General features: G+C 37.2%; 2 protein-coding genes across 2 annotated transcripts; one reads left to right on the forward strand and one right to left on the reverse strand.

The window, feature by feature from the left end:
* Positions 1 to 7,164, forward strand: LOC127523528 (urotensin-2 receptor). The gene is made up of 2 exons (XM_051914301.1): positions 1 to 1,470; positions 7,016 to 7,164. The coding sequence occupies exon 1, from the start codon at positions 354 to 356 to the stop codon at positions 1,434 to 1,436; it is 1,083 nt and encodes a 360-aa protein (XP_051770261.1). The 5' UTR covers positions 1 to 353; the 3' UTR covers positions 1,437 to 1,470; positions 7,016 to 7,164.
* uts2r2 (urotensin-2 receptor 2) lies at positions 6,417 to 27,741 on the reverse strand. The gene is made up of 9 exons (XM_051914302.1): positions 27,539 to 27,741; positions 27,071 to 27,282; positions 24,255 to 24,330; positions 21,432 to 21,474; positions 19,899 to 19,963; positions 19,356 to 19,412; positions 18,663 to 18,816; positions 14,839 to 14,962; positions 6,417 to 7,192 (listed from the first exon to the last, which is right to left on the reverse strand). The coding sequence occupies exons 1-9, from the start codon at positions 27,604 to 27,606 to the stop codon at positions 7,056 to 7,058; spliced, it is 936 nt and encodes a 311-aa protein (XP_051770262.1). The 5' UTR covers positions 27,607 to 27,741; the 3' UTR covers positions 6,417 to 7,055.
* Positions 27,742 to 27,788: the final 47 nt, after the last annotated feature.

Genomic DNA, 27,788 nt, shown 5'->3' on the forward strand with positions numbered 1-27,788 from the left:
TTAATTGAGTGGCTAACAGCAGATAAATATGGCTTTTGCATTTTTTTTATGTGACATTTCTGCGTTATGTACATTTTTACCAGGTGTTTGTTTCCTGAAATATTGAGGGGAAACTAGTAAAAGACATAAAAAAATAAATTAAAAAAAATGTAAATAAATGCACGTTGTCTCTAAACTTTCTTCTAAAACATTTAGTGGCCAAAAGGTAAGTGCGGAGAAACGGTTTGACGTCAGGAGCTGCGGACACCGGCGAGTGCGCTCAGACACATCTGTCAAATATCCAAACAGTGTGTGGGGTCTGGCGCACCTGGCACAAAGTTCCCGTGCAGAGCTCCGCATTCACCGCGAGCGCAATGAATTACAACAAGTCTGGCAGTGGCAGCGGTCCGTCCCGTAGCAACTCCGGTTCGGTGGACGAGCTTGTGATAACATCGACTTTCGGGACGCTGCTGTCGGTGGTTTACATCGTTGGAGTTTCGGGAAACGTCTACACGCTGGTAGTCATGTGCCATTCCATACGCTTCGCCACTTCCATGTACATCTCCATCATCAACCTGGCGCTCGCGGATCTTCTTTATCTCTCCACGATTCCTTTCGTGGTGTGCACGTACTTTTTGAAGGACTGGTACTTCGGGGATGTGGGCTGTAGGATACTGCTGAGTCTGGACCTGTTAACTATGCACGCGAGTATCTTTACTCTGACAGTGATGTGCATGGAGCGATACCTGGCAGTGACTAAACCACTGGATACTGTGAAACGCTCCAAGAGCTACCGAAAAGCCATGGCGTGGGGCGTTTGGATTTTGTCCCTCGTCCTAACTCTTCCCATGATGGTCATGGTTAACCAGACTACTAAAACAACAGCAGATGGAGGGGTGAAAAGGATGTGCGCGCCCACCTGGGCACCCCAGGCGTATAAATTGTACCTGACTGTCCTGTTCTGCACGAGCATAATGGCGCCAGGGCTTGTAATTGGTTACTTGTACACCAGACTAGCCAAGACGTACCTGGAGTCTCAAAAGACGTCGGCTATCAACAAAAGCAGCAAGCGCTCGCCAAAACAGAAAGTTTTGATAATGATTTTCACGATTGTTCTCGTGTTCTGGGCGTGTTTTCTGCCCTTTTGGATATGGCAGCTTGTCCCCCTGTACCACAAGCCCTTCAGTTTAGCCTCACACACGCACACGAGCATCAATTACCTCGTGGCGAGTCTGACCTACAGCAACAGCTGCATCAATCCGTTTCTGTACACGCTCCTGACCAAGAATTATCGGGAGTATCTTAAAAACCGCCACAAGAGTTTTTATCGCTACACGTCATCGTTTAAAAAGCGCCCACCGAGCTTGTACTCATGGGGAAAGTCTGCGTCATCCAGTAATCAGTTTGAGCTCAACTCTGAAACGCTTGTCATGGCGCAGTTAAAGGTGATGCAGTGAAGAGATTGGAAAGCTTAACCCGTTCGTGTAGAAGGTAAGCATGATTCTTCAGTTAGGGGAACTTTATGTGCCCTACGGTGATTTTCATAAAACGCCATAACATTTTTATACAACAGAATTCATTCACAGAAATGACAAGGGATATCTGACAGAACAGCAGTGACGGTTTGGATTTTAGAAATGTCATTTTACTATTATTATTATTATTATCCAGAAGCCATTCATTTCTTTTTAAGCATTCCATTTAACTAACAAACAAAAACCCAAGGCTTTTTCTCCAAAGACCTCATTACCATTACACATAATATTAGGCTACTTTTACACACAACATCAATATCCACTTAAAGACTGATCAAGGCCATGACCAAACCCTTATTTCAGAACAATGCTTACAGATAAATGCTGAGAAAAAAAATCCTCCATTCACAAAACAAACAACTCATTCATATTTTCCACTTTAGCTTGAACCAATTTAACCAATAATGTCATGTCACTTTTCTGAACATGTATTCAAAGGACATCCAAGTAGGACTGTCTTGATTTCAAGGCCTAAAAGATACCCCTGTTGAGATTATCTGACAAACCCAACCAATTCTCATAAACAACAAGCAGATTTTTTAGCATTTGTAATTACAACTGTATAGTGGAAGGTTCTTTAGACAAGCATGTGATAACTTAAGGCTATATACTGTACCTATCATACATACTGTATATATTAAATCCACTACTTCTCTGGAATAATCACACATTAATAAAAATCTAATAACATTGAACAAAAATATAATTCAAAAATGCATGTTATCAGAACTAATATGTTTATTGTGCCAAGAGTAACTTTTACCACATATTTCCATGTCTGATAAGTAAAAACGCTGCGCCTTATCACAGAAATATTATTATTATTATTATTTTCCACAAAGCCGTAATTAAGTGGATGACAAGGATTCAAATTTAGTGTGTGTGGGGGGTGGGAAACGGTGTACAACCCTGGAAAATGAAGTTTAATGAACCTACACTTAAATCTATCGGGGTCCATATCATTGCAATAATACATTTCTTACAAAGATGCCAACTCGCAGTGAGATTCCACAAACCAATCAACAAATGACAATAGAAAGCAACAAATGGTCCACTAATCTGAGACATTAGTGCACTAATACTAAGCACACTCATCAGTAGTCCATTCAGCTGTGCTTGTGCACTAGAACCAAGAAATGAATCACCAGACAATCTGGGCCAAAATCATCTACAAATTGCTTTTCCAGTTCACAATCCATATGGTGGCATTTGCCGCTTAGGGCTAAACTGGCCTATGCATATTCATGTATTTGAACTCTGTTCCTCAAACACTAATGCATTATGCTCAGTCAATGAGTCTGGCATATTTATGGGAAACTCTGATATAGAAAGTGTAGCAGGTGGCTACGGTGACACTTTACACTCAATATCCTTATAAAATAGAAACCATATAAATTTTCCAGGAACATCAGAAAAAATTACCACAAAGGTCAATCTGTGGTCTTCATATTTTGTATTTATTGATAAAAAGGAAATGCATAATGGTTTTTCAGATCAGTAATATCAAGATTAACAATAGAGCATGCCAGTTGCTTAGATAATCCATTTTGGGCGGCGAAGAGAACAAACCCCTGCAGTGTTCTATTTTGGTTCTCAATGTCAGTAAGGACTCAACGGTCTTTCAGTTGTGTAAAGTGGGAAAAAAAAAAAAACATATATTCACTCACTCCATCTATCTCTGGCAGAACCAAGGATGTGGAAGGATAAAATTGATTCTCGCAGTCTCTATTTCTCTGGAGACTAAAGAACAGAAGCCATACAACTGGGGCCTGACGTTTTCATGCAGTCATCAAACTCAAGAGTGGGTTGACGCTCAGACCAGGGTCATAAGCAGTTATGGGATTTCTTGAGCAGCTAAAAGTGCCAAGCCTCGTGCTGGCAAAACACGTCGAGCATCATTTATCATGGAAAGATTAGCTCAAAAGTGGAAGAAGTGAGTCTGATGTCAAGAGAGAGCGTATCACTTTACTTAATGACACTGTAGAGTGAGCACTCATATTAAACAACCCCCGCTTTAATAATAAATTGCACAACCGCAGATTGAAGGCGCCAGTCAAATGTTTCACATTTCCTTTTGTATTTATCAGTCTCTTTAAGAAATTAAATAAATCACAATCTCGCCGTGCGTGTTATTGTTGGGCTCTGCAAGTGGGTAGTCATAGGAAATTGCATGACTTAAGCGTAAACGGTGCGGAATGTTGTATCGCCAGAGGGAAGCTTGTGTTACTGTAGCCATCCATCCAGACTTTCTTGTGAATTGCTTGTGGTCAAACTACAAGCTTGAATGTGTCCATAATTTGTTTCGTCATATCATTTAATTAGCAACATCTGTTCTTCAAAACCTGTAACACCTACTGGAAAAGCCCCTCTTCCAAAAGGCATACTTATCAGCTGTGATTAACACTTGAAAATCAGTCTTACCTTCGAAGCAGCTGCCAATAATCAGGCAAATTTTAAGCTTCAGGACTATATAACACATGTAAGACTATAATGAGATTAACAAAGATCTTAAAAAGGTTTTAAAAGGATTACAATATCACTACTATACAAAAAATAGCACATACTGCAAGACACTCCTACACTTATGCAAATGCATCTACCCTAAGCCAAAATGTCTATTTATACCGTTCAAAATGTTTTCAGTAATATTTAAGAAAATAATACTTTTATTCAGCAATGATGCATTTAATTGGTCAAAAGTGACAGTAACGACTTTTACATCGTTCCATTTAAAGACCCCCTGTGGTGAAAATCAAGTCTTTAATGTTGTTCATGTGTCTATCTGGTGTTTTAACATGTTTTAAGACAAACCATGTGCAAATTCATAAGTTAACACCATTGCTGAGTATTTTCTCTTTAAAACTGCAATAAACCAAAGACAGTCTCAAACCCGCGGTTTGAAATCGTCAACGTGCCGGAGGGCTTTAGCATATCATTAACTGACCGCGCAAGGGAGTCTCAAAAGAAGGTTATCCCGGTATATTTTTCTGTTGAAATATCGGGTATATTTAGCAATATGGCGGGTGTATGATGCATATTACGATGTTATGATGAACTATATGCCTTTCTTCACAGACATTGAGTTGTTCAAAGCGTTTCTAAGGATACTGATTGTTAGAAGGCAGCTGTCTGACTTGTGAATGTGAACATGGTTTGTGTTACATTAGCAACACATTATTAGCTGTTTGATAACATAGTTAAGCAAAACGCTAATCATATTAATTACCATTATGTGTCCGACATTGTAAAAAACGATACCATTGTGCAGTGTTTACCTCAGTAAGTTGACCGAGTGGATCTCGTCTGAGCTCGTGCGAGCGAGTGGAGGCGGGGCTAATTATCATATTCATAGACCCATGTATATTAAATGAGGCAAGGGTGTAGAGTTACATTCAAGCTATTTTAAGACATTAAGAATTTTTTTCACAGGGAAAAAAAACGCTTAAATATGTAATTTTGGTGAGATTTAAGGCATACAATTATTGACTACAGAGGGGACTTTAATATAAATGCTGTTCTTTTGAACTTTCTATTCAAAGAATCCTGACAAAAAAAAATAAAAAAAAATAAAAATAATTATATATATATATATATATATATATATATGACTTTCCATAAAAGTATGAAGCGGCACAACTGTCTTTACCATTAATGTTTCTTGAGCACCAAAATCACCATTTTAGAATGATTCCTGAAGGATCATGTGACACTGAAGACTGAAAACTCAGCTTTGCCATCACAAGAACAAATTTAATTTTAACAAATTTTAATTTTAATTTTAATTAAAATAGAAAACATTTATTTTACTTTGTAATAGCATTTTACAATATTACCATTTTATATTTGATGAAATAAATGCAGCCTCAATGAGCATAAAAGACTTTTTAAAAACACTTTAAAAATTGTACCCATCCCAAACATTTAAACGGCAATATATCCTCCCAGTATTTCAAAACAAACAAGCACATTTATACGCATGACGCACATCCAACATGTTCAACCCCATCATCTCATGCAAATGCAGCTCATCATAGATAAATAAGCAACTCCACAAGATATGGACGGATTGTATTTCAGTCTATTGTATACAGTGGCAATAAATCAACGGTTCAGCCTAGTCACTGAGGGGATCTGCCCTGAGACACAAGACTGTGATTGCGGTTGGCAAAACCTACTTGTTCTGCATAAACCTGAAATGATCATGTTATGAAGAGTCTTTGCACACTAGTTAATATTCAGCCTTACAGTAACTAAAGCATGAATGAATTAGCAACTGAAAAAAGGAACATTACTAACCGAGAGATTTCCAATTAAACTACCAGTGATGCAACAGGAACAGCAAATTAGGCATCAACCAAAATTCATGAATCATCACATATGAGCAAACAAGAGGAGCCTAAAGAGACTCCTCTTCCTATTATAATAAAGCTGATGCATGCATTTCAATAACTGGCATTAAATGTATAAGCGGATTCAGAATGTGTCTAAAATTCTTGCTAAAAATGCTACTGTAATCATTAAAATTCACCACAGGTTTTAACAGATTCATAGCATAAGGTCTGAAAACATACCATTGAGAAGATTTTGATGGTTACCTATGCTTTACGTGAGAGTAGTAACAACCTTCTGTTTTAAATCTCACTTCAACTCACACCACAGAGGTGAGAGCATCCAGGTTTGGGCACTGTGCCTGTACACAGAGAAGCCAATTAGCTCCAAACAAGTTGTCAAAAACAAGTGTTGTGATTGGCTGAACTTGACTATTACCATATAATGCCAGTGTTATTAAATCTAACACATTTGAAGGAGGGAATGTGTTTCCAAAAGCTCATCAGATACACAATACAAAATTTCATACTTGGCACTGGAAAGTTAAAGAAACATTCAAATAAGAGAGACATCTAAAGTAAACACACTCGTTTATCAAAGATATCAAAAAAGGCTTTCTTTTAAAACTTTCATTCAAGTAGAAAGACATAGCTGAAGGAATAAAATGTTCTTTTGGGTATCTGATACATTGATGTTTCATTAGAAGCATATGTAGTTTTTGAAAGCAATTCTACAAAGAACATTTTTTTCAGTTGGTGACATAAGCAGAGATATTTGACAAACTGGTTCCCAGCTCCTTGTTTTCATTACATACACCTGTTCTATCATCCCACTTGTGTCGTCTGTCTAGACAGTGATTTAACTCTAATAATATAAAAGATTTTAAAGAGTGAAGTACAGCCAGCAAAGAGAGAATTCAATTGTAAATAAGCACCTTCAGAGCTAAATTCAAACCCACAAGATGCATGTCTTCAAAACAACGGCTGTTCAAGTGAATCTCCTGAAAAACAACTCTTAAATTAAAAACATAAAGGGAGACAAAACCCATTTGAGAACAGAAAATCCCAAACATTTTTCTAATGGGACAATAAGGGTTTTTATCATTCCATGAACCCGACTGTTGAAAGTGCCAGATGAGAGTGTTTCAGCATTTTCCTTTGTGTTTGCCTTAGGGTTCCTGTCACTCATCCGTCCCTTTGAGCCAGGTGGATCCTACGGCAGGGAGGGGTTATCAATGGCATAATCGGGGTCACATGTGAAGGACACCGTAATGGCATATCGTGTGCCCCAAACGACCTTCTCCACATGGTGGAGGTTCTCAGAACCAGATGAGAAGAATGATACTCGACCTGCAGGAGATGAAAGGAGAGGGAAGATAACAGAGAGAAACAAGAAAAAGGTTGAAGTTATATGCTGAATAACTGCATATGATATATGCTAACATCAGCCTAAAGTCAATCATGAGGTTCAAACTCAAGATTTTCTACAGATTCCCCCCCTCATGATTAAAAAGTAATTTTAAGTTGTATCTGAATTTAAATGTTTGCGTTTGACAATTATTGTTGCATTTCATTGTTCCAACACACAGTAATTCTCTGATAATTACTAAAACATCCTAATTTTGCTTGGATGGATTTTTGAATTCATTTTAAGACAAACTTTTAAGAAGCAGAAAGTAAATGTAAATTGAGCAAATTTAAATGTAAATTACGTAAAATTTATGTAAATCACCTCCATTATGTCTGTCTGGAACTGACCTTTGTAGACCATTCTTGATCATGAAAGTTGTACCAAATCTCATTAAATGTTCATGTTTTTTTAAAAAGCTGACTTTTAAAAGTGGAAATGCATGTGTAAAATTTTATGAATAAATGCTGTATGTTGGACTGCACTGCTGGAGGAATATCCATAATGCAAAATAGACCCTGCAGAAGCCAGAGTAAATCGAACGTATTAGGCAATGCAATTGGAATTCTGTATTGAAAAAGGATGGAAGGGATTCATGTGAAAGTGGAGAAAATGGCTAACAAAAACATGCATGATTTAGGAGTGTCAACAAAACTATGACTTTGTAATGCACTTATCAACACGCTCAGTTCTAGAACAGCAAATGAGCTCTCAATGTGTCTTTTATAAAAACAGGCTTATTGGGAAACTATAAAGTATGGCATACAAAGCCATTTACATAAGCAAAGCAATTTAAAAAAAACAAAAAAACATCTACTTTTAAAAAAAGACTGAAAATGAATTACAGTGGACAAATATTGGCACCCTTGGTAAATATGAACAAAACTGACTTTGTTTTTGCAATTTCAAAACTGACTTTGTTTATGCAATTGTGTAAGCATACTTTTTGCATAAATTGTTTTAAATGTATTTATTTAAGAAATTGTCTTATCATTTGGAATTTCTTTGTTCTCAAATATTTATTCCTTAAAATTACAACAAAACAAAACAAAAAAAAAAAAAAAAAAAAAGAAAGGAAAAAAAAAATCATTAAAATGGAACCAACTATCAGCATCATTATGAGGAATGAAAACCTGGATTGTTATATTCTATATAAATTCCACCCCTACATATTGAGCAATAGTTTAAAATAAGTTAGTATTGTTAGTATTTAGTATTTCACACTGATTCGAGCAGTTAATGATATGGGGGACTAGAAGAAAGTGGCATCAAAAGCATTTATAACAATAATTACCAATAGTAATAACCAATCATATGACAACATATCTGTTCTGTCCAAATAGGAAAACTTAGTTTATCCACATCTCATTATTGATTCACGAAACAATTTCAATTAATTGATGCATTACATAAATTCTTATGGTGCGATCATTTGGATTTACAGGAAGAGGAAAAAACAAGCATTTTAAACTAGATACTTTAATAATAAAAATCATTCCTCTATAAAATGTTAGATTTCACAGTGACCCATGCAGATTGAAGCTGGACGGATATTAAAAACCGCATGCTGCCTCCATGCTAATTATCCAAGTCTAATTCTGTACACTCAAACTGATGCATAAGGAGACATTTGCAAATTACCATCCGTTGTGTTTGCTTCATTCTGACCCTCGTTGACCATTTTTAATTGTGAAAGTAACATTGAATCTCATTAAAATGTTACAATCATACTACATTTTTGAGAAAATGAACGCTAGGATCAATATGCATGTGTAAATAACATGCTGCACTGCGTTTCTGGAGGAAAGTGTATAAAACCTGCAAGATGCCTAAGGACATCTGGAGCATTAGGCTGGGAAAATTTAAATCCTGATTACAGTGTTTGCATGGAAATTAGGAGAGGAACGATACCACGCAAGAGAGAAACAGACTAAAAACATTAGGTTCAGTGATTTAGAAATTTAACAAATCAACAAATGAAGCCTGACAAGCTCAGAGAAGAGCACATGCTTTGCCAGCATGTTGTCATGTAACTTGGTGCGCTAGGAAACAATAAAAAAACAATTATTTCAGAGTTTCTAATGATACGATTTGAACGTGTTTCCATGGAGAGGAGTTTAATAAGAAGTGAAAAAAAATGGACAGAAAAAAAAGACTTTTTTCCCCCCCATCAACAAGAAAAAAGCTGCACATGATCTAATCTATTATCTAGTTTGGTTACATTTAGGTCTATTCCAGAAACATTTTATGGTGGCGGGGGGGTTGCTGGAAAAGGTCACTTGCAGAAAAATGAATGGGAGAAAATGCAACTCTCAATATAATGTAGAAATGGAAGTGTCTGCATGTTGTCAGATATTATTCCTTATTTAAAATGTTATTGAAACTTAATCATGACCAACTGTTTTGGACGCAGAGTGAACAGACTTGCCTTAAAGGGATAGTTCACCCAAAAATGAAAATTCTGTCATCATATATACACCTTCAAGCTGCAAACATGTATGAAATTCTTTCTTCTGTTGAACACAAAAGAAGATATTCTGAATCATGTCGGAAGCCACACAGTTAATGGACCCCATTGATTTTTATAGTATTTTTTTTTTCTATACTATGGAAGTCAATGGGGTCCAATAACTGTTTGGTTACCCATATTCTTCAAAGTATCTTCTTTTGTGTTCAGCAGAAGAAAGAAATTCATACAGGTTTGGAACAACTTGAGGGTGAGTAAATGATAACAGAATTTAAATTTTTGGGTGAACTAAATAGGTCAAATGCAAAAATTTCCACATAAGAGAAACTATAGTTAACATTCTAACCTTTAAATGCATACTATAAAGTCATAACATGACAGATAGCTACTGTATCTCACCGTTTCAAGGTCTTCTGCTTTTAAAGTGTCCCTATATTTGCACATTAAAACACTGTCACACATCTTTAAACTTGCACCCATTTCCTTTCGTCTGCCAGCACAGACATAGGCACAGCAAAAAAAAACAAAAAACAAAAACAAACGTCCTTTGTTTTTCCACCTGACAATAAAAATGCACCTGTTGCCTCCTTTAAACTCCTCAGCTGGTTCTAACCGTATGAGGTGCTCGCTGGGCCAAGAGCACATTGCTCCTCTGTGACTCTGGGATCACAGCTGCATCTCCTGATTTGAGAGGATTCATCCAGTGCCAGGCATCAATTTTCCCAGTGAGACAAAAATAAAGTGCTTTTTTTCCACCCAATCTCATCTTCTAATATATGACGTCATCTTTCACACTCTTCTTATGTCTGTAACAGCACCCTTCCCCTTCCTCATCTCACCTCTGTCCTCCTCTCTTGTGTTTAGTGCTGTGCATCTCAACAGGCCAATATCTCTCCTCCTCGCATCCATCATGGAAGAGGGAGGTTGATTGTCAGTCTAGTTATAATTACAGCCTGTTCGACAGAGTTATCCATCAGAGTAATAATTACCTTAGCGAAGATCAGGGCTCATCAGCCACACCTGATGGATAATCAACACACTGACAGAGCACACTGCTTTTGCCACCCAGTGAACAGGAACACGTTCCAGCTGCTCCATCTAACGCACTGTATCCTAATTCATTTAAAACTGGAGGCAGGCATTCAAAACTCATCACCCTTGCTGGAGACGGGGCATGACGGGAGGGAGAAATCCAAAGCTGAAAACATTGGGGTCTGATGAATAATGCATTATGGGTATTTTAAGCCTAGAACATCAGCTCAGTGACACTATATACACTATATTGCCAAAAGTTTTGGGACACCTGCCTTTACGTGCACATGAACTTTAATGACATCCAATTCTTAATCCTTAGGGTTTAATATGGAGTTGGCCCACCCCTCAACTCTTCTGGGAAGGCTTTCCACAAGGTTTAGGAGTGTGTTTATGGGAATTTTTGACCATTCTTCTAGAAGCACATTTGTGAGGTCAGGCAGTGATGTTGGACGAGAAGGCCTGGCTCGTAGTCTCCGCTCTAATTCATCCCAAAGGTTTTCTATCGGGTTGAAGTCAGAACTCAGTCAAGTCAAATTCCTCCACACCAAACTCGCTCATCCATTTCTTTATGGACCTTGCTTTGTGCTCTGGTGCGCAGTCATGTTGGAACAGGAAGGAGTTTAAGAGTTCCTTTCACTGGAACTAAGGGGCCAAGCCCAACCCCTGAAAAACAACCCCACACCATAATACCTCCTCCACCAAACTTTACACTTGGCGCAATGCAGTCAGGCAAGTACCGTTCTCCTGGCAACCACCAGACCCAGACTCATCCATCGGATTGCCAGACAGAGACGTGATTCGTCACTCCAGAGAGCACGTCTCCACTGCTCTAGATCCAGTGGCGGCGTGCTTTACACCACTGCATCCGACACTTTGCATTGCACTTGGTGATGTAAGGCTTGGATGCAGCTGCTCGGCCATGGAAACCCATTCCATAAAGCTCTCTATGCACTGTTCTTGAGCTAATCTGAAGGTCACACGAAGTTTGGAGGTCTGTAGCTATTGACTCTGCAGAAAGTTGGACTTCTGCGCACTGTTCGCCTCAGCATGTGCTGACCCCGCTCTGTGATTTTACGTGGCCTACCACTTCATGGCTGAGTTGCTGTTGTTCCCAATTGCTTCCACTTTGTTATGATACCATTAACAGTTAACCGTAGAATATTCAATAGTGAGATTTCACAAATGGACTTATTGCACAGGTGGCAACCTATCACGGTACCACACTTGAATTCATTGAGCTCCTGAGAGCGACCCATTCTTTCACAAATGTTTGTAGAAGCAGTCTGCATGCCTAGGTGCTTGATTTTATACACCTCTGGCAATGAAAGTGATTGGAACACCTAAATTAAATGATTTGGAGGGGGTGTCCCAATACTTTTGTCAATATAGTGTGTGTGTGTATATATATATATATATATATATATATATATATATAAAAATTTGTTTTTCCCTGTAGCCTAAACAAATTATATGAATCCCTAAATCAATGGCTGTTCACATTATTTTGTTCAACCCCTGTACATGCACATACAAAAGCATATATCTTATCTGCAGTCACCTGCCATCTAATATCACCTGCCATCAATCTTCAGTGGGTTCAGGGAGCACTCCATGATCAAATGTCACGCTACATGGCAAAACACCTCTCACTGGCGCAGTGGGGATATGTGGGGGCAGATTTTAAAGAAAGCAGCCTGACAGTTTCTATCATCTTTGTATGACGCCACCGAGTGCACCTTGGAAAATAGCAGACATTATCCACTCAAAAGTGTCAGATTCTAATAAAGAGCTGAAAGGTAAATGAATTCACATTCACAAGTCAAAATAACAGCTTCTCCGTGCAGACCAAATAATCAGGCATCTATTCATGGATTACGTCAGCATGGGACATTATCAAAATGCCAGGCTGAGAAAACAAAACAATTAGTCCATGCAACAGGTATGTAAAACAATTCATAAAGAGGGGTTGGAGTGTGGCTGTAATTGCAATAGAGGAGAGAGCCTCAGCGAAATTTCATATTACTTCATGGTGGCATACAAAGTGATAATTATTGCTAATTCTTTTGCACTTCACTGAAACTGCAGAACCACTTACACGATTCAGAAAATGGACTCCAGTGTGCGAAAGAACCTCGGTGGTGCCAATTAATAACCTCATAAAGTTTACACACAGTACCTGCAGTGTATCTTCATGACAGATTTATTATGCAACTGGTTTTAGTAGTTAACCATTGTGTCTTCCTACAGGAAGTACACTTATTGCTACTTTAAGTTGCAGTTTCCCTTCCCAATAGAACATTACTTAGGCACATTACTTTCTGCATTAGGCACAGTCACCAGGCAGAGCGTAACTGATCTTAATTTAAGCAGACATAACACCATGTCTGGCAAGAGGTCGTTTGAATACTCAGGAGCCACAGGAATTATATATATATTGCCAGTGGGCATTAGGTGTAAATCCAACAATGTAGATTTTACCTTTAAGCGTTTTCATACATATTTAATATATGCTTAATTTATATTAACATACACTGCCGTTCAGAGGTTTGGGGTTTTTTAATGCTTTTGAAAGAAGTCCCTTCATGGTCACCAAAGCTGCATTTATTTAATCAAAAATACAATAAAGACTAATATTGTGAAACATTATTTAAATTTAAAACAACTGTTTTAAAATAACTATTTTAAAATGTAAGCTGAATTTTTAGCAGCCATTACTCCAGTCTTCATTGTCACATGATCCTTCAGAAACAGCATTTATTTGAAATAGAAATCTAAAAAAGTAAAAGAATGCCATCAATTGCTAGTCAATTAATAAGTACAAATAATTATTATAAAAAAAGATGTTAAAAACACTTAATGCCAATAATCTGCAATTTACTACAGCCTTAAAGGGTTAATTCACCTAAAAATGAAATTTCTCTCATTAATTTCTCACCCTCATGTCATTCCAAACCCGTAAGACCTACATTCATCTTCAGAATGCAAATTAAGATATTTTTGATGAAATCCAAGAGGTTTTTTTTTTTTTATCTCCCATAGAAAGCAATGAAATTACCACATTCAAGGTTCAGAAAAGTGGTAAAGACATCATTAATATAGTCAACGTGACTACAGTGGTTCAACGTTAATGTTATAAAACGATGAGAATACTTTTTGTGTGCAAAAACAAAAATAATGACTGACTTTATTTAACAATTTCGTCTCTACACAGTTGACGCAGTTCAGCTTTTCCGTGTTTACGTCCGAACACCGACACTGTATTGGCCAACTGTGTAGGAGACTGACAGGGTAGAGACGAAATTGTTGAATAAACTCTTTATTTTTGTTTTGTTTTTGCGCACAAAACGTATTCTCGTAGCTTCATAACATTAAGGTTAAACCACTGTAGTCAAGTTGACTATTTTAACGATGTCTTTACTACTTCACTGGACCATGAATGTGGTAATTTCACTGTTTTCTATGGGAGATAAAAAACCTCTCGGATTTCATCAAAAATATCTTAATTTGCATTCTGAAGATGAATGTAGGTCTTACGGGTTTGGAATGACATGAGGGTGAGTAATTAATGACAGAAGTTTCATTTTTGGGTGAACTAACCCTTTAACAGACCACACTTACAGTTCAAAAAGAGCTGAACACAGTACTACAGAACAGGGGCAGCAAAATACGTTTTTAAAAGTTTAACTACTTTAAAGTTGACATAATGTGCCATTCAGTAAAACAAGATGCAATGCAATGTTTGGCCCCTATATATCTACCTGCTTGGACAGGCTGACTAGATGACGAAACTGATTGTTGTAGGTCATTAAATGGTTTATTTTCAATAATATGAAAATAAAACCAGCCATATTCTGACTTTAATATACATTTAATTCTGTATTCATCTACCACAGTAACGGAGATCTTCATTTTGGGGCATTTCTCATTAAATATATAGATATACATGATTAATTTAATTAAACAGATTATAATTTAATTTTTAAAATTAACTGACAGCCATAATTAAATCCTTATCTTGCTTGAACATTTCATTACTTTCATGCTTTTATACAAATCCTGATGATGTGTGTGACATTGTGTATTTACCAGCCCGTGGCTCCACCGTTCTGTTGCTATTCGGGTCCATGAAGACAAACCGTCCGCCACCAAACTCCAAACCATAATCAGACAAGTAGAGCAAAGATGTGTAGTCAAAGGATCCATAAGTCTCCTGTTAAAAAAAAAAAATGCACATTTTAAACATGAATATTTATTTTCTGTAAAAACAAACAAACAAACAAAAAAAATCTCAGCATGAGCCTGAAACATGAATTAAGATGTTTTAATAATTAATCTTATTTGGATGGGGAGAATCATGACCTCATGATGTGTTATGGGGTTTTTGGTTGTTTTAAAAAACAAAACAAAAAATTCTAATTTCTGTTGATTGACAGATTCATTCATTAATTTATTTTTAATTGCGGCAAAATTTTATAATGTAGACAAGTAAAACTCTCTCTCAAAAAAAAAAAAAAAGGCCGCAAGTAAAGCCTAAGATTTCCTGGCTTAAGGAAAAACAGTGGTAGAATTTAACAGCATCCCTGGGACTTTAAACTCTACTCTGCTTTATGAGGGGAATCTCTTTAGTGATCCCAAACCACACAGGCGTCACTTCTCGGCATGTCGGATCACACTTTTAACTACTTTAATCTAATCTACGGTTTAATTCTGGCAACGGCACGTTGTTTCCAGTGGTTTTTCAAAGACGGATTAATGAGGAATATTCCACACACCTACCACAGAGGGAGTACATTCAGCATTTGAGACGCTTATTTGTTTTTATTATTCTACTAATGCCAAAATATCATCCCACAACTCATATGGACAAACCCTACCAAAACAGCACGTTATCACTGTGGCGTAATACATTTCTGTCTGAACATGAGCTGATTCAAGTGAATTGTAAAATTGTATAAGCAAACGACAGATAATGACGCAATGTGGACAATTACATTTCAAAAACAAACCAATAGGTGCAGCTACAAACTACAATGACCTTCTCAATCTGTTTATCTTTTTGCCTCTCATGCAACATGAAGAAATCCAAAACACAAAAGCAATTTATCTTCAATGTAAGCAGTTTATTCCTCTGATGTGTTTCAGCCAAGCACGTAAACCTTGCCTGCGAAATGAAATGATCACTTTGATTAAATCACCCTGATGGCCACATTCATAAACGCACAACCAACTCAGAGATCAAAGGTACTTCTTAAGACCAGACATAAATGAACTTGAACTTGTTTTTAGATCCCCTCAAGACCTCATTTCAACAGCTAGAAAGTGATGTAGGAACATTACGCTTTGTTTCAAAAATAAATCATGTCTTTTAAAAGGCAATGTTGTTGTGATAAAAGCGATTTTAAGTCTGACCAAATAAAGAGTTCAGGTCCTAAACGTGCTGTAACAAACATTGGTTTGGGTGCAAATAATGCTGAGTACTTCCATCTTTATGCATGAGAAATTCAGAGAATAGCCTCAAATATGCTAAAACCACATGAGCCAGTGGCGTACCGCAAGTCTTGGCCCCTCCTGGGGCTCGTTATGCACGAGTATTTAAGGGTTCAAGCGCGTAGTGCTGAAACCCTATTGGAATTGTTAGGATTTTCAAAGATCATCATTCTGCCCTAAAAGTGATTGGGTAGACCAATCTATAAGTTGTAGAGACAAAGCTGCAGAGAAACTTTGAGGGATGGTAGTACCCACCCCGATTGGCCTAATGGTGGCGCTACAGCGATCAAAAGTACAAAATGACTCACAACTCCTAAACCATCAGGCACAGACTCAAGTGTCTTATATCGTTGAAATCATTGGCTCAAGACAAACAAAACACACTTATTACCAAAAAAAACTAGCAAACTAGTCTTAGGTTTTTTCGCCCGATCTGAACCAAACCTGTGTAAAAAAATTCGCTGGAGTCTGAATGTCAATAACTATACAAAAAAAAATCTCGAAATTTCCATTCAAGTTCGCAACTGGACTCCAAAACGTTGGCCACTTTTACTAAAACAGCTATAACTCTTGAACAGAATGATATAACTTCACCAAAATGGGTACACTAATGTATGGGCTCAGTCTGTGGTCATGTGAAAAAGGATGTTGCGACTGGACACTTGGTGGCGCTATAAAAGGAAAAGAACACAAAAGCGGCTATAGCTATGCAACAGTCAGTCTGATTGACTTGAAAACTGCCATGCGGTGTCTTTTTTCCAAGGTGCCATGATGGTCTATATAGACATTTGCGCATCTCAAAAAACACGGCCGCTGTTGGCCAATGAAGTTTGAGCCCCTGTTAGATAAGGTTAACGGAGGCCAATCAGAACGACAATTGCTGGGCCTTTCTGACTCATAGCCCTGTTTGACTCATGGCCCTCAAGGTCTGAGAGAAATTTGTAAGAAATTGGCCACCAAGGGGCACCGTTGTGATTTTCAAGCACATAAATTACTGTATACTACATGATTTTTCACACATGCACGCCATACTCATACCATGAGATAGATCTCCTCATTCTGAACAACTTTGCCTCTAGGACCACTGCTGTCAATCAAGTTGTTCATTAAATATTGGAGATTATTTGAAAAACCTACTTTCACAAACTAGTCCTAGGTTTTTCGCTCAACCTTGATAAAACCACTGTAGGACAACTCTCTGGACCTTCTAATCTAGGTCAACAACTAACTAAAAAAATAAAAATAAAAAAAAGAAATTTGTTGAACCTTAGCATTTGGATAGCTATAACAGGGTCATCTAGAAAACGAGCATGGTCAAGAATACACAAAGGCCTATCAGTCCTAAACGAAAACTCAGAACTTCACAAAATTAGGTGAGCATATGCGACTTATGATTCTAAAGAAGGAAGCAAACTTTTATGTAGATCGGGCCGTAGGTGGTGCTATAACTGTTAAAAAGCTTTAAAAACCATATATTTCATTAGTAAATTACTTGTATTGGCTGTAAATGGTCTCTTCCATTTATAGTCTAGGTGGCTACAGGCTTGCTAAATAAAACAGTAACTTTTTACACATGTGCTTAAAAGCCTTAAAGCCCTTGAACCCAAATAACTGCTGCTTGCAGCTATATTTGTAATTGTATCTGATTAAGAAGGACAGTAATGTTTTTTGGGGCAATTTAGCCCTCTCTTAAATAATACTCTTTTTATTTTGCCAGTTCAGTTCTAAAATATTTTTTGTTAACATTTCAAGTCAGTCTTTTAGAAAGAATAAATGTCACATCAATCAGCATATGTCTGTGCAAATCAATAAATCAACATTACAGCGTGTGATTCATTGTTCCCTGTGATTGCGATTCATGTATATAATACATCTGTGCAGCATTAAAAGTCTGTGTAAACACCAAGTATATTTGCCACTTTAAAATCAAATTCAACTATTAGATAAATGGTTCATGAAGATGGGCACTACGGGGCTGTGGGGATCTCCCATACGCCAGTAATTGGGGTTGAGTGCCAATTAATTTCATATCTGTAATAATTAGCTGATGCGTGGTTACATCATGAATATAATATTAATCTAGTTCCATTATTCATATCCAAATCCCTTTGTGTTTGCTTTAAAGATTTGCCTCTTTAGACAAGTATGTAAAGTTCTGCTTTATTTCAAGTCACTGAACTAATTTGATGTGAAACATTATTTATTTATAAATGTCAACTTTGCAATAATATGGCCTATTAAAGCTAGTTCAAAACATCTGGGCCCTTGCGTATGGAGATATTTTTGGTCCATGTTCTGAGGGAACCAATGTGATTGGCAGTTTCAGAACACTGGTCATAGAGTAAACATTAGGAGTTCTTGAACATTCCTAAGATATGATTTAAAAGCTAGAAGTTAAATGTTTTCTTGGATGTGCGTGTTACCTTATCGATATGTGGGTGCCAGTACTCATCATGAGTGGTTTTGGCAGAGGTGCTGTTGATGCGAGAGAAGAAGGTGGGCTTGGTGAGGTACATCTGTTTGGAGTCCAGACCAAACGTCTCAGCTATCGCCTTTTGAATTCGGCCACGGACATCTCTGGTTTAAAACGGAGCACATAAAATTTCTTTATATAGTTGACATCAGCTTGTGGTACTTTTATCCATCCATACCCATAATAGGGATTACAAAACCAGAGATTTTCAAAACCAACTAGTTGGTGGGCTGCCAAAAAGACTAGCTGACTAATCGTTAAGAAAGCCCTGAAAAATTAGGTTTGCCCGACACATTTCTGTGTTCAAAAATGTATAAATATTTTTAACTTGACATATTGTCATAAAAATGCTAATGGTTTAAAACCTGGATGATTCCCAATGAAATGACTGAATATGTATTCCTGCATATGTATAGTTGAAGTGGCACAGCTAAAAAAAATTTTAATTAAATTAAAAAAAAACAAAAAAAACAAATTATTTTAAAAATAAAACAAAATATAAAAATACAATTTAAAAAATAATAAATAAAAATAATAAAAATAATAAAACAAATAAAAGACTAATGTTGGACAATATTTGAGAACTGAATGATTTGCATTAATAGATCAAAAGAAATGCTTCAAACATTTCCACATCACTCACCTGTACAGTTCAAAATCTTCCTCTGTGAAAACATCCCTTATCTCATTCTTAAAATATCTGTGGATGAAAAAGCATATGGATTGATTTTGAGATCAAAATAAAAAACAATATCAAACACACCACCTTGAACATTTGTAGGATGGCAGCCATTTAAATACTGAAATACTGCTTCCACATCAAAATGCAACCAGCACACACAGAGGGCCAAAATGTCACAACATGCGTGCCAACACATGCCAGCTGTACAAGTTAACTGCCAGCACAGTACCAGCCTGTGTGTGGGCACCAAAGTGTAAACCTCATAAAAAGACATGAGGAAAATCTCCAGGTGTAAGAGATGAAAACACGATCTTTCACAATCGAAGCTAGAAAGACATTCCCATCATTGCCGCCACTGATTTCTGTTCAGCTCCTCAGGCCCAGGGGTATACTTTGATGTGCACATGAAACACACCTCGAGACATCTGATAAAGCTGTGATTCGGACAGATCAAACTGTTGCTGAAGCTCAGGTGGAGACGACTTCCTGTCATGGAAAACTCACCTATAGATATTTACAAACTGCTTCCCCATTGACAACGCCCCAGAATGAAGATCCAGGATGGAGGCCTGTACACAACAAAAATGAACAGAAAAAAGACAGTGGAAACATTTTCAAAGTGGAAAAAGTCAATATTTGAGAAAAAAAGCACAGCTTTCCCTAGTGTCTCTGGTCTGACTAAACTCCAAAGACAACCACTGAGGGCTTGCAACTACCCGAGAGCTGGACTGTACAAAGGTTGTTGTTATTCGTGCTTCATCATAAGGTCAACAGATGGACTCCTCTCAGGCCTGGTATTCCCTGCTCTCTGTCTACGCACACTTCATAAATCATCATGATGGGGCTGATCTGCTCTTAAAAACTCAGCAGGACCCTCGGTTATACCCTCTTTTAGTTTTCTGGTTACACTCTATAAAAGGCCTCTTTGCCTGGGAAGGTTTCTACCTTAAAAGTTATTTTTATGTAACATTATACGGTATTAGATATTCTCTGTGTAATCCACTGCAGTCAAAATAAAGCGGACACATCATAAAGTAAAAGTAATAAAAGTAATCCATGGTCCTTATATAAGAGGGGTTGCATTTTTCTAAAGTAACATGAAATGTATAATTAAAAATAATATTATCAGCATAACAATTTGGGTGAAAGGCTTGAACAGCAACATTCAAAAGTTTGGGATCAGTAAGATTTTTTTTAAAGAAATGCGTACTTTTATTCAGCAAGGATGCATTAAAATGATCAAACGTGACAGTAAATATAAATATTATACAAAAGATTTATATTTCAAATATATGCTGTTTTTTGTGCTTTATATTCATAATTATATTTGTAACAGTTTCCACAAAAATATTAGTCATATTATTAGTCAATCAGCATTTTAGAACGATTCCTGAAGGATCATGTGACACTGAAGACTGGAGTAGTGGCTGTGTTTAGTGTATTTTTAAGCAGGTGTTCATTAACAAATCACTTTAGGAAAACAATCAAACTCTAGCTGCTTAAATATTTCACATTAAGATGACTTTTATAAGAGGGGTTGTGATATTTTAAGAAATACTGGACCTTATATTCACTCTAAATTGTATCTGGTGCATTATTTTACAATATGGTTCAGATCTCGACACCACATGTACTTTTCTACTATGATCTTTTCCAATATTTTACTTTTAAGCCGCAGAGTGATGCACTGGTTAGCTGAGCTTAATCCATTACAAAGGTAAAATGCAATTTCAACAACCACTGGCAATGTCACACGCTGTTCCCATCAAACATGCGACAGTTCCTTCCAGAATCTGCCACCCATTGAATGTGAATTCTCAATTGCACTCTTAATGAGAGTGCTTCCCTGTAGAAACTCAATCATATAAACAATATGGTGCCATATAGACACATGATGGAAAAGAAGTTTGCTTTTGAATTCCAGCTGAAGTCACAACCATAGTATGTACTGCCCTCTTGTGTTCTCAAGCAGCTTGATAGACCAACATGCAGCTATTTTCGAACACAGATGCAGGCATATGAAGAGTGTCTACTCACACCACCATCTGAGCCAGCAAGTGATAACCCCCGCTCAGCTAACCTGTTGAATAAGAAGAAACACATGTATTTATGCATGTGCACTACCATAAGTCAGTTTGTTTGTTTTTTGCTTTTTAAAGAAATTAATAGTTTTATTAAGCAAGGACACATTCAGTTGATCAAAAATGACAATACATTTCTAAAGGCCCATTCACATCAAGAACAATAATTATAAATACAACGACAACTATATCAGCGTCCACACATCATTCTGCTTATTATAAGCACACTGCAGTTTTGTCATTTTCCACTTTAAATTCCCAAGCTCTTTAAAGCAGGATGGATTCTGATTGGCTGTCAATGTTTTTATCGTTCACCAGCTGGAAAGAATCGTTCTCAAAGTGATTCCAACAATATTGTTTCTTGTGCCATTATCGTAATATTCGAAGTGTGGACTCTGCTATACTATCTAGAACGATTTTAGAACTACAAACCCGATTCCAAAAAAGTTTTCAAATTGTGAATAAAAAAGGAATGCAATGATGTGGAAGTTTCAAATTTCAAAATTTTATTCAGAATACAACATAGATGACATATCAAAGGTTTAAACTGAGAAAATGTATCATTTTAAGGGAAAAATAAGTTGATTTTAAATTTCATGGCATCAACACATCTCAAAAAAGTTGGGACAAGGCCATGTTTACCACTGTGTGGCATCCCCTCTTCTTTTTATAACAGTCTGCAAACGTCTGGAGACTGAGGAGACAAGTTGCTCAAGTTTAGGAATAGGAATGTTGTCCCATTCTTGTATAATACAGGCTTCTAGTTGCTCAACTGTCTTAGGTCTTCTTTGTCGCATCTTCCTCTTTATGGTGCGACAAATGTTTTCTATGGGTGAAAGATCTGGACTGCAGGCTGGCCATTTCAGTACCCGGATCCTTCTTCTACGTAGCCATGATGTTGTAATTGATGCAGTATGTGGTATGGCATTGTCATGTTGGAAAATGCAAGGTCTTCCCTGAAAGAGACGACGTCTGGATGGGAGCATATGTTGTTCTAGAACTTGGATATACCTTTCAGCATTGATGGTGCCTTTCCAGATGTGTAAGCTGCCCGTGTCACACGCACTCATGCAACCCCATACCATCAGAGATGCAGGCTTCTGAACTGAGCGCTGATAACAACTTGGGTTGTCCTTGTCCTCTTTAGTCCGGATGACATGGCATCCCAGTTTTCCAAAAAGAACTTCAAATTTTGATTTGTCTGACCACAGAACAGTTTTCCACTTTGCCACAGTCCATTTTAAATAAGCCTTGGCCCAGAGAAAACACCTGAGCTTCTGGATCATGTTTAGATATGGCTTCTTTTTTGACCTATAGAGTTTTAGCCGGCAACGGCGAATGGCACGGTGGATTGTGTTCACAGACAATGTTTTCTGGAAGTATTCCTGAGCCCATGTTGTGATTTCCATTACAGTAGCATTCCTGTATGTGATGCAGTGCCGTCTAAGGGCCCGAAGATCACGGGCATCCAGTATGGTTTTCCGGCCTTGACCCTTACGCACAGAGATTGTTCCAGATTCTCTGAATCTTTGGATGATATTATGCACTGTAGATGATGATAACTTCAAACTCTTTGCAATTTTTCTCTTAGAAACTCCTTTCTGATATTGCTCCACTATTTTTCGCTGCAGCATTGGGGGAATTGGTGATCCTCTGCCCATCTTGACTTCTGAGAGACACTGCAACTCTGAGAGGCTCTTTTTTTACCCAATCATGTTGCCAATTGACCTAATAAGTTGCAAATTGGTCCTCTAGCTGTTCCTTATATGTACATTTAACTTTTCCGGCCTCTTATTGCTACCTGTCCCAACTTTTTTGGAATGTGTAGCTCTCATGAAATCCAAAATGAGCCAATATTTGGCATGACATTTCAAAATGTCTCACTTTCAACATTTGATATGTTATCTATATTCTATTGTGAATAAAATATATGTTTATGAGATTTGTAAATTATTGCATTCCTTTTTTATTTGTACAGTGTCCCAACCTTTTTGGAATCGGGTTTTACAGTTATCGTCCTTGGTGTGAATGGGCCTTAATGTTATAAAAAAAAAAGCTATTTCAAATAAATACTGTTCTTTTGAACTTTCTATTCAAAGAAAAAAAGAAAAAAAAGTAACACGGTTTCCACACAAAAAATATTAAGCAGCACAACTGTTTTCAACATTGATAATACTGAGAAATATTACTTAAATACCAAATCAGCATATCAGAATGATTTCTGAAGGATCACATGACACTGATGACTGTAAAGTAATGATGCTGAAAATTCAGCTTTGCCATCACAGAAATATATGAATCCCCTAAAGGAACATGGTGTTGAAAAAAATGAGATGGATGAAAAATTATATGTAATTGCTTTTGCGTTGTTTTTGCAAATGTTTTGCTGAGAAACTTTCCATTTGCTTAAAAATGTTGGCTTAAAAAAAAAATAACACAAAGTTTCTTGAGGGAACGCAAACGTTTTGCGAGGGAATGCAAAGATTTTGCAAGCAAATGCAAATTTTCTCAGGGGAATGCAAAAGCATTGAAATATATTTTTCCACCACCATGTCCCTTTAGGGGCTCCATAGAAAATAGAAATAATCAACTTTTTAAATATATAAAAATAGAACACAGTTTAAATTCTAGTAATATTTCATAATTATTTTTTTGTTAAAATAAATGCAGCCTTGGTGAGCATAACAGACTTCTTCCAAAAACATTTTAAAAAATCTTACCGACCCAAGCTATTGAATGATAGTGTATATATCTGAAGTATGTCTGTGTGCATGTGTACCTTCTAAGCTTCTGTGCCTCCTCCAAAGTCACCACACTGTCTGAAATAGCTCTGCCGCATTTTGTTGGGGTGCAACCTGAGGACAGAATGCATTAGCCTTTCATACAGATTCATTAATTATGACACCGATTAAAGCAACTGGCTCTACGCTCTACGCCAAATTTTCTCTTCAAACTGCATATTCAATGACACATTCAGTGAGGCGGCTTGCCTTGCAAAATGTACTGCATAATGACTCTGAAGTTTACTCCAGCATCCTCTCAGAGAGGAAGCGCTTTTGGTCAGGCAACATTCACAGTGGGGTGTTCAATTCACAACAAGGCTCTAAGTCCAATCAAATTCCACAGTATACAGTATTTTGGCATAGATTCATATTCCACTTGGGAGAATCCAGTAGGACTTCCAAGAGGAATTCTTAAGACCTAACAGCGAAATGGCTACGGTTAGCTTTGGGACAATATATTTTCCTGAATATATTGTCTCTTTCCCAGAGTTTATTTACGCCCGTCATAAAAAGAGCGGGATGAACTAGAGCCAAGGGAATGCTTGTTAATCCCACCGCTTGCTTTGTTTGAGAAGCCTGCAGCTTTTTGAAGCTGGTGTGAGGTTCGGTAATGAGTCCTATGTGGGAGGCTTCAGACTGTCAATCACAGCTCTGGCTTCCTACCAAATATCTAACTTCATGATTTACACCGATGGAATGCACAGGTGCTGACTTTGTTCAAGCAAAGCTTTCTACTCCTAGAAGTTGTTTGGGAACAGGTTTCCTCTGATACGGCAATGTGTATTAGTTCAAAGGTCGCCCTAGTTATGTTACACAGAATTTTTGGAACAAAGATCCAAATAGTAAAGAATAGCTGGGCTCATAAATTCCACCAGCCACAAACCCAAGACATTAATAATAAGGTGATCAGTCACAGAAGCTTAAAGTGACCAAAGAATGTATTATTTTGAATAAATCAGATATGCAAAAACAAAATTAGCATTTAGATTAAAATGTTTTTGGATTAGAAAAATATGTTATAAAAACATGATCTTCACATGCATGTAGGAGTGCAAAAAAACTCACTGGCTACTTTATAAGGTACACCTTGCTAGTACCACAGGTTGGACCTGCTTTTGCCTTCAGAACTGCTTTAATTCTTCATGGCATAGACTCAACAAGGTGCTGGAAACATTCCTCAGAGATTTTGGTCCATATTGCATCATACAGCATCATGCAGTTGCTGCAGATTATTTAGCCTGTGATTATTATTGCAGATTATTGTTGAGCCTGTGTGAATTGTAGCCTCAGTTTCCTGTTCTTATCTAACAGGTGTGCCACCCGGTGTGGTTTTTTGCAGCTGTAGCTCATCTGCTTCAAGGTTTGACATTTTGTGCATTCCCGTTCAGTGATGCTCTTCTGCAAACCTTGGTTGTAACAAGTAGTTTTTTTTTTTTTAGTTACTGTTGCCTGTCTATCAGCTCAAACCAGTCTGAGCATTCTCCTCTGATCTCTGGCATCAACAAGGCATTTTCACCCACAGAACTGCCACTCACGGGACATTTTGATATTTTTTGGACCATTCTCTGTAAACCCTAAAGATGGTTGTATGTGCTGAAAATCCCAAGTAGATCCCAGAGCAGCTTCTGAAATACTCAAATCAGCCAGTGTGGCACCAACAACCACGCCACGTTCAAAGTCACTTAAATCACCTTTCTTCCCCATTTTGATGCACAGTTTGAACTTCAGCAGATCATCTTGACCATGCCTAAATGCAATTAGGCTGCTGCAATGTGACTGACAGATTAGATATTTGCATATCATGAGTTGAACAGGTGTATCTAATAAAGTGGCTGGTGAGTGTATACATTACAATATCATATATATTAAATAATAGGCAGTGCAATATGGATAAGTATACAAAAAAACTCTTATAGTTCGGTGAGGTTGCGAATTGCAACCAACTCAGTCCACCTCTCACCTCTCCCTTTCGAAGCACATAGAAAAGCTATGGTGGCTGACACAGGACAAAGATGTTGATGCTTCTAATAAACCAGACGACAACAATGACGACTACTACTACTACTACTTTGTATTCAACGTAGTGATGATGCAAGCTGCCTCTAAAAACACCAACGAAGAAGAAGAACAACAACAACATAGTGATGAAATGCGCTCTATTTTGCTACAGTTTGTCCATTTAGGGCTACTGTACAAACATGGCGGCGCAAAATGGTGACTTCCATGTAAGGGGACCCGCGGTGTATGTAGATAGAAATGGCTCATTCTCAGGTAATAAAAACATAATGGTTCATTATGTAAGGTCTTTTTGCACCACTGAAAACATAGTTATGTATATTATATTGCATTTCCGTCAATAGATCCTCCTAAATATTATACACTGGACCTTTAAACTGTCATTTAACCTTTTATTCCTCATAATTTATATATTACATATTATAATATATATTATAAATATAACATTTTTTAAAAGAAACAAGCAATACAGTTGAATGCATTTTAAATGCCACTGTTAAAAACATACTAGTAAAGTAGCAAAAGAATTGTAATAAAATATGAATAATATAAATGGAGTGAGCAAGAAAGAGTTGTGTGAGTGACAGTAATATGTAAATATATGTATAAAAACCAATTACAGTTCACTATGCAAATTTCACAATAACAACATCGTTATTTCAAATTTGCATGTAAAATTTATAAAAACCAGAAATACACACCAAAACCAAAGCAGAAATTTCCTATAAAGTTTGCAATGTAGTCTGCACTTTGAGTGGATGGAGCTCAGCGAATGGAAGAAGAACCACCTACATACCTGGGAATATCTTGTGCTTCTTGTAGTCTTCAGAGCACTCAACCGGGAACACTCTGGGCTGAGTGAGGACCTCGCCTCTTGAAACCAAAGTGTGTGTAAAGTCATCAGTCCATGTGAAATATATCCAGCTCAATAGTCCAGTGACTCCTATCAACAGCAACAGCGTGGACACGTTACCTCTCCAAGAGGAGGCCTGTCTCTGCGCATTTCCCCTGAATGAACACACACCATATTATAAATACAGTCTAAGAACATAGGAGCGATGGACTGTCAGGTGTGCATTTCCTTCATCCATTCATTTGATTGTCAGATTGCACAACGAAAGGAACAAGAGACATATACATTTATTCTGCATTATGCAGGGAGTATTATGCATGTAAACGAGGATTTGAAGCAGCATCACTCATTAATTGCAGCAATGCAAAGTCAATGTGAGCTCATAAAGTTTCAGAAATTGAAAATCATTACCTCTTAATTTTCTTTTCAATGGCGCTACTTTCTGGACTTTTACTGATTACTCGTCGTTGTACAGTCATGTTTAATGAATATACTTGTCTGCGTGCATCAACATTACACGTGTATGGTTTCGTTTCACTCAATGTTTGTCTACTTAACTGCCCTATACAAGTTCAGTGTGAAAGCATCCGCAAGAACGTTGTCAAACACTATACGTTTAGAGTGTCAAAATAAAAGTCTAGCATATTTATACAGACCGGAT

This window comes from Ctenopharyngodon idella, chromosome 12 (genome assembly GCF_019924925.1).
Source record: "Ctenopharyngodon idella isolate HZGC_01 chromosome 12, HZGC01, whole genome shotgun sequence".
Lineage (NCBI taxonomy): Eukaryota > Metazoa > Chordata > Actinopteri > Cypriniformes > Xenocyprididae > Ctenopharyngodon > Ctenopharyngodon idella.